We start from the raw sequence: 9,980 nt of genomic DNA, 5'->3' as shown, positions 1-9,980 counted from the left end.
AACATCTTAGTTATAAATTATATGTTGTTTTAAGTATAGAAGTGGTTTTTGGTGGTTTGGAATATGTTGAGGCGTTGTTACTGAAATATTGGAAACGTTTATAACACACACCTGTGTACCTGTGTATAAGGAATACATGACCGTGTTCCTTTAGGCAAAAAATTCTACCCATGTAAATTGAAGCCACGAGAGTGTGGATTTGGGAACAAACATATGCTTGTGCGGTATGAGACATATGGTTGTGTGCCTAAGATTTTTATTATATGGATTAAATCCCACACACTCTTGTGTGAAGAGCACAGACCCATGTATATGTGGGAAAAAATGAGAATAAATGTATAAAGGATTAGTAAAAAGTTTATAGAGTTTTAAGGTGCATGTATGAGCTTAGAAATGACTATTCTACCCATAAAAGGGTAGATTTTGATGAAAAAAGATACAAGACCCTAACAAAGGCTAATATAGGTGTGTTTGACTATATGGATGACAACATAGACCTCAACTGAAGTAGTTCCAAATTGAAACACATTTAGAACCACTAATTTGTGTGCAATGTAGTAGTGAAAACATCAGGGCAAGTTTGTGTGACATTAATACCTTTAGATGATTTAGCACTGATGATGGGCATCAAAGCATTGGGATGCATGTGCGATAGTAGTAGAGGCCTAGGGTCTCATTGCCTCACAATATGGTATCATAGCCCTAAGCTCGGCTGACACGTGTAATAAATGCACTGTATGATTAAAATTTGGGATGTCTTCTGCTTTTACTGAATATCTGGGACACCAATATACATCATATAGTATTAGTCATCTAGGATGACCTACTATTGAAGATTAGCCAATGACATTGTGATATCTTGGATAGACATCATGGATACTTGATAAACATTCATACCGATACAAGAATGATAGAAATAAGACACATGATACTTTATGATTATTCAGTGTACATTCTGGGATATTATGAAATTGTCTACTTACTAAATGCATTCCTCTCACGTGTTCTATTCTTGTGGTTTTGCAGGTAGAGTCATGGAGCAATGAGGTAACTGTGAGGGAGCTAGTAGATCAGCTTGTGGAGGTGCATGAGGGCAGAGGCATGGTCATAATTTTATTATTATGATTAAATACAATATGTATTTAATTTATTCATCTTGGTTCATCCATATTACTTTATTTGACCTTTTAGTAATTATGATCTATATTTATTTATTATCTACACTGGATTTTTATATTAATTATTTTAGACTGTCTTTTGGAATATATGAATTAATAAATGAATTTTTGGGAGGTGGGATAATGCTTAATACTATCGCATGTTGTTTTAAATATTTATGTATGATAAAGTTTTAATTAGACATGCCTCTTCGGATATATATTATGTAGGGGTATGTGTCTAGAGTAGGGTGTCACAAAAGTTGTTTTCAATGAGTTTATTTTCTTTTTTGAGAATGGATCAATACGTTAGGTTTGATATGGTGATTTTGTAATTTACAATTTATAGCTAAAAGAATAAGTAGTTTTATTTAATTATTAATGTTAATGTTAATTTTAATTATGAATTCAATTAATTAAATGCTCTTATCATTTTTCTCAAGTCAATAGCTCTTACTATTGTGCTCAAGAAATTCTGATGAACTTCTTAATGGATCGAGACCTCATCGCATTAATTTTTCTCTTCACTTTAACAAACAAGTTTGAATTAATCAAATAGGTAAATTTCAAATTAATCACCAAAAGCCCGTGATCTCAAGCCAAGTGTTACTATAACAAATCATACGACCTCAAAAATGACTCTTAGTATCACTAGGGTGGATGATACATGTCACCTTGCATCGACAAATGCATTCCCTATTCATGCCTCTAATATACTTTCACTTTAGCAAACAAGCAAAACACATTAGTTAAGTTAGATTCAATATAATCAACTCCTAATTTTTTGTCTGGTAAAAGTGTATCTTTCACTTTGGCGAACAAATTTCCAATGTACAAGGGCTTAATTAAAGTGTCATATTGGAAGACACTAATTAAATCTTAGACTTAATATTAAGATTAAAGGTTTTATTAGTCAGTCTCATTAGATTTTAGTCACATGTTAGGTTATATTTGTAAAATAAAGCCATACATACCTTCTATAATGTAAAAATAAACATGTCAATATAGAGCCATAACTAATGTCAAACCCTTCAAGCCAAGAGAAGTTTGATTGGTCAACTTAGGCCAATCTTCATCTTCGAGTCTTCGTGCTTGTCCTATGTCTTCAGTTTTTAATATTAACATAACCTTGTTGTAGGGTTTTAGGGCACCAACAACCGGTAGCATAGCAGAATTAAAAATTATAAAAATTAAACAATCCTAAAATCCAGACTAGGATGCCCGTTTTAAAAACATATTTATTAACAACATAAAAAATAAACATAAAGTGTTTTGGGGTTTATACCTATGTTGATGACTCCTCCAATTCTTCACGTGGCAAAGAAATGAATGTTATCTATCTCTCGTGAGGCAGTACCTTGGTATCTACATGGTGCACGAACACAGGAGGTTGTCCAGGAAAAAGGCTGTTAGGGCTCCTATGCTGGATCAATGGTGTGTTCACGAGAGAGAATTTTCAGAAAACCCAGATGGCAACATTGTGATAATTTATATCCAATAATCTTCTAAGTAATCTATCTTCATAGCAATATTTTATTTTTTGTAATAAAAAATTACTTGAGCCAAATGCACTCTAATGGTACAATATAACTCTCCAGTAATAGGACACTACCTCGAGAAGCCTATGAGTAATGACATAAATTCTAGACTTAATAAAGTGAACGCAAAAAACGAGCTCATAGATAAGTGGATTAAGTTGGCATGCTTGCACAGTGTGACCATGTCATAGCTGGCATATGAATCTTTAGAGTTGTTTCAAAAGGGCACCTATGAGATACTCCTTATATCACTTGAAGTACGACATCGTTCGCAGAAGAACATTTAGTTTGCAATAAAACCCGATCACATATAGTAAGGTGTGGTGAGTTGTAGTAAGCTCAAGTTTGACCAATAGCTTGATAGTGTTGTAGGAAGTGGACAACACAATAGCATACTCACATGGTCAAGGTGTCAAATAGTTATATTGATTTAGTATGATTGACAAGTCAGTTATAGTTACAGTTTAGTTTAAGTAAGTTTGTTTTCACCTAAAACATGTCAGTTCAAATAGGATCCTAAGAAATTGTCACATGTTCGACATGATGAACAAAAATTATGAGGTAGTTTCAAGGGACCTAGTAGATCCCAAATGACAGATAGTATATGTGGGTTCATGTCATAAAGTAAGAGTAAATAGTATACTCTGTCCAAGTTTTTCTTTTAAATGTATGTTGTTTTAATTAATATTAGTAATACTTTCCTCTTAAGGGCACTAATTCTGGAAATGAGGGCACTAATTATAGGTTTGTACAAAATGTAGCATATTTTGTTCTTTTAGGAAGATCTAATCATATCCTAGCTACATTATCTCTCTAAAAAAAATCTAGCATAGTTACATGCCTACGGAGAGATAAAATCCTGCGTGATTGTAAAATGTTTTAGATGGTGTAGAATTGTGCACAAACAATGAACCTCTAGAACCTTCCACTATTTTCCCATGTTGGTTTGTATAGATTATTTTGGACGAAGAATTCGCATATTGCTCTGCTCGCCCAGATAAATTTATATGATGAATCTACATGTTACTTCTCTGACTATAATTAACTAGCCAACTTGAATTAAACATTGTGCCATGAAATTATAAAAGGGAGATTCAGCTTGTCTCAATTAGTCATTTTGTGATTGGGTATTTTGATATTTTCTTCGGGTATGACTTTTTACATGCTTGATAGGTAAAGTTTAATCCTGGAAGGACATATATCTTGATTTTTGAATGGCCAGTGAGAATTGAATTTACTATTTGAACTTATATTGGATACACGTTGCATTACAGCAATTCCTAATATACAAAATTATTGATTTTTTTTTTCTGCTTAGATTCCTTGTATTCAACTATATACGCTTACAAGATTCGTTGAGGTAGAATGGTGAATTTATACTTCAGCCAGGGCTTTTCTTGAGGATCGTATAAGTGACCTTGCATAGGAGATTGGCAATGCCGCTATCTTGTTCACTTTACTCACATATGCCCTCTTTGTGAAATTGTTATAATCATTTGCTTCGATCTCGTCTAAAATTTGACGGTACAACAGCAACGACGCCCATACCTGCATTAACATCCAAAACTCACCTTCATTCATATCTTCAATCTCATCCAGTATTTGAAGGCACAATTTATACTGATAAAAAGGTTCCTGATTATTTACCGGCCATCTACTAGCTTCACTCAGCTCTGTCACGCCTTTCTCTGCCTCGTCAAAGAACATCCTTGCTCTCTTAATTTGGTTCTTCATGAAGTTTCTCCATTTATCAGTCACCTTTCCAGCAAATATGTCTTCATCTGAAATCCCTGCTTGTGCCAACTCATCTTGTGGTAGATAAACCCTTCCTCTTCTAGCACTGAAGAACAAATGTTAAAAAGATGATGAGAAACAGTTTAAAAGTAATATTCATAAAAAAGTAACAGGCAAATTTAAAGTGTAGTTACTCCTCTCCAACATCCCGGAGTATGTTGGTCAGCTGATTAGCAATCCCTAATGCCAAGGCTGCATTATAGACACTCTCTGTTGTTGCCTGTGATTCAGGTGCAATTCCCATGACCGGAACACTCATTAAGCCAACAGTCCCAGCAACATAATAACAATATAGGTAGAGCTCATCAAAGGTTTTATATCTTGATTTCTTAAGGTCCATCCTCATTCCTTCAATCATGTCTCTGAATGGCTGCAAGATAACAGGTCAATAGTTTAGTCATGAGTTCAATGCCTTGCACTAAGACAAATATCGCTATATTCATTGATGAATTTCACTTTAAATTGCTAAGGCTCAGGTTAAAGGTTCACTACTGCAAGTACTTGAAAGAAAATTACTCGTAATTTCTACCAGAACATTTTCCCAAGAAATTCTACAGGATATATATAAAACTTCAGAGAGATTTCTCCCACATCCTTACGCCCCTCGTAGAGAAATTTTATGTCTATAGGCCGTTGCATATTCATAATATTACCATGTAGACCTTTCCTACAAAATCTCACCCCAAATGACTGTTGGTTATACAATACTTTTGTTTTGACAAAGGTATGTTTTTCCTTTTCCCCTATTCAGAAGAGTGATAAAAAGGTAAGATAGGTCCACTTAAATAGAGACGTTGAATAGGGGAAATAAGTTTGGCATGAACATGAGACAGATGAAAACAAAAGGGAGATACTTGCTTAAACTTAACAATTGACTGACACATTCCACTAACTCCCAGTAAGCTCAACCATTTCCTAATAATTATACAGAACTCATGGAAACTAACGAGCTCATACAAGGCATACAGTGTCACCTCTTTCATAGCTTCGGCCTTGGAGAATAAAATTGAAAACGCAGAAATGGCATGATGCCATTACAAATGGAACATGATCTGTCATTACATATAGAAGTTTAACATTATTGTAAAAAATTACAGCTATACTCCAGAGCCACCGAATCAACATGCAATCTAACAATACTACAAAATATTAACACAACTACTACAGCAACCATTCTATGCTATATTTAATTTGATTTTGAAAATATAATCCTACCTGAATGTCAACAGGAAATTTGGCCACTGTATCTGCTAAAGCAGCATCAAGCATATCAAATGGACGACCCTGGAAAAGATCTTCCAGCCTGGACTCCCACCTATCTAAAGCTGTTGGAGTAATGTGTGAAGCGTTAGGCCCATCAACAAGTTCGTCAGTCCTCCTACACCACACTGCAATTGAACATCTTATAAGAAACTATAGGAAATGTACAATCATGTTACTTAGCATCAGCAAGAAGACTCTAACACATTAATAAAAACTGCTTAGCCAACTCATTTACCATACAAAAGAGGAATAAAAAAAACGTACAAGACATATGTCATACAGAAGATTCTCTACTTCTATTAATGTAGAAGACAAGTTGCCAAGACAAACAAAACAATAGTTATAGGCAAGACTTTAGATGAAAAAATAAAAATTCACCACCTTATGCATTTTTCTCTAAATCGTGGCACATTTGTAATTCAAAAGGCTAAAAACACAACATCAGATATACAGAGCTTCTCAATGGTCATTATTGATATTACATTTTGATGTTAACTCTGACATAAAAAAATAGAACAGGAAAATCAAGGTTGTATGTGGAGAACCAAGTTCCTTTCAGTGAGTTATTTTAAAGAGCTGGGACTAAACATCATCCCCATCACAGTTCAGAGTGTTAGGTGTCAGGGAAAGTTATCTGAATAGCATACACATCCTTCCTATGGAAGAAGACAAAGATAACATTCTAAATAAAATAAAGATAAAAACCATATCTATCTTATCGATATTAAATAGAAGGAAAAGAAGTCACAAATTAAATCACCACAATCACATAAAAGTAATTCATTGTGGAGTCGGTCACTGCATGGTTGCTTTTGTTTAAGAAATATAATCCTTGAGTAGTCATCAACAAATAATACAATCTGGAAGTGACGTAGATACTCATGCAGGGAAACATGAAGTTTAGATCATTATACAAAGAAACAATAATTCTTATTGTTTGTATAATATTATGATCCCAAGTTCATGGTATGAAACTATGCTACTACACAATAAAGTATGGGCTTCTGGTGGGGTGTATATGACTTTGGACTCTATAATTTCAACCACTATCTTTTAAACTATAGTCCTCACAAGCATCATATTCTTTAATATCAAAGTCAACATTACATCTCCTAACTACAATTATGCAGCGTAGGCCTCCACTGCAAAGTGTGGTAGTATGTTACATTCCTGAGTGCAGGCACATAAGAAAGTGTAGACTTCTAGTATGGCATATATAAGACTTTAGGCTTTCCAATCTCAACTATTAATTTTTTAGATATGGTTCCCTCAAAATTCATATCATTTAATATAGATTAAGGACTCAACCAATCCACTACAGGTTAACTATGACGTGTTTTCCCAAAATTTATATCATTTAATATAGATTAAAGACACAACCAACCTTACTAAGACAACCAATCCACTACAGTTTAACTATGATGTGGTATGAGATCTCTTTGCTAAGCACGTAAAAAAGAATTAGTTAGTTTAAGATTCAATAAGCTCCAAAGTCTTACACTTTTGAAAAAAAAAAAAAAACTTTCAAGGTTTTTGCTGATTCTTTGATAAATTCACTCCCTAAGTACCTCAAAATTTTATTTGAAACTAATTCATGTAATGTTAAATTGCAAGTGAAAATGCAGTATGATTTAATGTGACGATCACAAACCATATATAGCCCATATGGCTTTTCTTCTTTCAGGGGTCATTAGGAGAGTTCCTGAAATAAACCAAAAAAAAATGTAATAATTTGATTAAAAAGAACTGCAAATACACAATTTCAGTCCTAGTTCAAATCTCAGATTACATAGGAGAAGTCTAACCCAAGTAAAATGTCTTGGCATACTCTGCGCAAACTTCTCCACAGCGATCATAAGCTTCACTTAACAAGTTCAAATTCCCCGGCAAAACAATACCAGGTTTCACATCACGTTCTGCAGTTGACCTTAATTGCCTATTAACCAAGGCTGCCTGCTTCAATACCACACTATAAACCTTTTCCACTGAAGTCACAGCCATTTCTCCCGCTGTGCTAGCCACCATAGTTATTTCAGGTAAGTTTATTCCACGTAAGCAAGGATGCCTAAAATCTATATCAAATGAGTAAGAATTCCATTTTTGTTTCTTATACTTATTTGGTCTACTGTTGAACATGAAACGACGAGCCCGGTACACAAATCTTGATGAGTCTATTAACCGGTTTCCATCTCGAACAGAATCAATAAATCCAATATATCTTGACAACTGTGAGTTGGGAAATACAACCCATAGCAAAGCCACAGACATGCTGAAACTTAAAATTCTACTTACCTAACCTTCTTAATCCCTCTTATCTCCAACCTTAAATCACACAGAACTAATTGAAACTTATCTTCAATAAAAATAACCCCAGAAGCTTAAACTAATTATAACCAACAACTCAGCAGTCAAATACTCTGCTTCAACTCTGTATAAGCGAACCAAAAATCACAGTAAGCATACAAAAAAAAAAAATTAAACACAACAAATCATTAACAACAACCAACACAGAACTCCATAGCAAGAACAAAAAACTCACAAATGGGGTGTCAAAAACACAAACTAAACCTGTTTTAGAATTCAGAAACAATTGTCATAGTGATTAAACCAAGGAGGGTATTGGAAATGTTGATAAAAGCAAGTGATCAATTAAATAAGAAAAAAAGTATCAACACCATATCAAATGGAAAGCATATATAAAACTAACGGCCATTAAACTCACCTTACCAAACAAACCCTCCACCCTTCCAGACCTCACAGAGCCTCACACTGTTTTGTTTCTTCTTTTGTTTTATTTTGTTTGTATTAATAAATAAAATGACTAGCATTGTCCGGATTTGCATGCGGAGTCTCTCTCTTTTTATTTTAATGGCTGCTGTTTTGTCATGTATCCGAATTCAGATCCGGATGAAATATGGATATTCTTATATAACCCGTTTCCATTTCTACGGTTTGAGTTAAACTCTGCTAAGGATTCTTCGTCTTCATCAATGCATTTCGATTTTTTGTTTTGTCAAATTTTAGTAACCTCCTTGATCATACAGACAGTTCTAAATTTTTCAAAATGTTGAAAATTCTTAAATTAATAAAATCACTTTATATTTTCCAAAAATGTTTTCAAAGTTCTTTTGATGCATACATATATATATATATATATATATATATATATAATAACAATAATTCTCTAACTAAGACATTTTGATATTAGTTTCATCAGAATTAGACTTAATCAAACTTAGGTGTATACATATTTCTAATTAATTCATATAAAAGGAATTTCAAGTATTAAATGTATTTATAATTCGTACCAGCATAATATTATTATTCAGCTTTTTGTAAAATGCAAATAGGAAATTGAATGTTATATTTTTATTTTTCAAAAAAGAAAAATAATGAAATTAACCAAATATTTAAATGTTGAGTATTATATCAATTCAATAACTCAAAAATATGTCACAATATATACATAATAAAAAAAGATTGTTGAATTAACACATCCCATTTTCGTAAGATAATTCTCTCATATTTTACACGATTTTGTAATTTTAGAAGAATTCAGTTTCAACAACTTATATGAAGTGCAGTAATTATAGACGTGATTTTCAATCTTTATCCTAAAAAGTTTATTAATATTAATTTAAATAGCAGAAAATAAGTGAAAAAATTTCATAGGAACAGCCCGCCCCGACCCGGCCCGACCCAAGTGAGGAAGAGAGGAGAGAAGTGGATCCAACGTGGAGTAAGCGACCAATGGGTGGAAGATAAGGTTATCAAATGGAGAGTGGAGGAATGAGTACACGTGGCAAGCGGTGAGTGAGTAAGGAAAAGAAAAGCCAGATCCTGGGGAGTGGGGGATGTTAGTGGAGGACACAGTGAAAAAGTGGAAATTGACAAAGGTGTATGGCTTTTCTTCGAATAAGGGACAAAATTGTGAATGTGGACGACACGTGTTCGCCGACGTTTTTCATCGTGAAACGATTGACACGAATCTGCAATTTGCCATATTTCATGGGGCAGGAAGCACTAACGTACTTGAAGTTAGTTGAAGGCCTTAATAAAATTGGCCGAACGACTATTTCCCACCCAAAGGTGAGTATAAATTTGATTTTTTTATTAGTTAATTATCAAAAATTTAAATATTTATTTTTTTATTAAATTTTATTATTATTATCATTAATAAAATTATTATTTAATAAAATTATAAATTCATCATATTTTCTCTCCAAGT

The 9,980-nt window shown here is 33.4% G+C and overlaps 1 protein-coding gene across 4 annotated transcripts; it reads right to left on the bottom strand.

The window, feature by feature from the left end:
• Nucleotides 1-3,898: 3,898 nt before the first annotated feature.
• Nucleotides 3,899-8,610, bottom strand: LOC123205656 (phytoene synthase 2, chloroplastic-like). Of its 4 annotated transcripts, none has more exons than XM_044622672.1 (7): nt 8,475-8,610; nt 7,558-8,180; nt 7,404-7,454; nt 5,705-5,877; nt 4,624-4,859; nt 4,343-4,535; nt 3,899-4,243 (listed from the first exon to the last, which is right to left on the bottom strand). In XM_044622672.1, the coding sequence occupies exons 2-7, from the start codon at nt 8,018-8,020 to the stop codon at nt 4,070-4,072; spliced, it is 1,290 nt and encodes a 429-aa protein (XP_044478607.1). In that variant the 5' UTR covers nt 8,021-8,180; nt 8,475-8,610; the 3' UTR covers nt 3,899-4,069. The 4 variants fall into 4 exon arrangements, with proteins under 4 accessions (XP_044478607.1, XP_044478609.1, XP_044478608.1 ...); XM_044622674.1 differs by having other exon boundaries at nt 8,480-8,580; XM_044622673.1 differs by lacking the exon at nt 8,475-8,610 and adding an exon at nt 8,292-8,310.
• Between the last annotated feature and the right edge of the window lie 1,370 nt (nt 8,611-9,980).

This window comes from Mangifera indica, unplaced genomic scaffold, assembly GCF_011075055.1.
Source record: "Mangifera indica cultivar Alphonso unplaced genomic scaffold, CATAS_Mindica_2.1 Un_0011, whole genome shotgun sequence".
NCBI lineage: Eukaryota > Viridiplantae > Streptophyta > Magnoliopsida > Sapindales > Anacardiaceae > Mangifera > Mangifera indica.
This window is presented reverse-complemented; position numbering and strand designations above follow the sequence as displayed.

Coding starts and splice junctions, on each gene's coding strand:
- LOC123205656 (XM_044622672.1), bottom strand. CDS start 8,020: ATGTCTGTGGCTTTGCTATGGGTTGTATTTCCCAACTCACAGTTGTCA. Junction 5,878..7,403: donor AGCCATATGGGCTATATATG/GTTTGTGATCGT, acceptor GTTCAATTGCAG/TGTGGTGTAGGAGGACTGAC. Junction 4,860..5,704: donor AATTTCCTGTTGACATTCAG/GTAGGATTATAT, acceptor GTTATCTTGCAG/CCATTCAGAGACATGATTGA.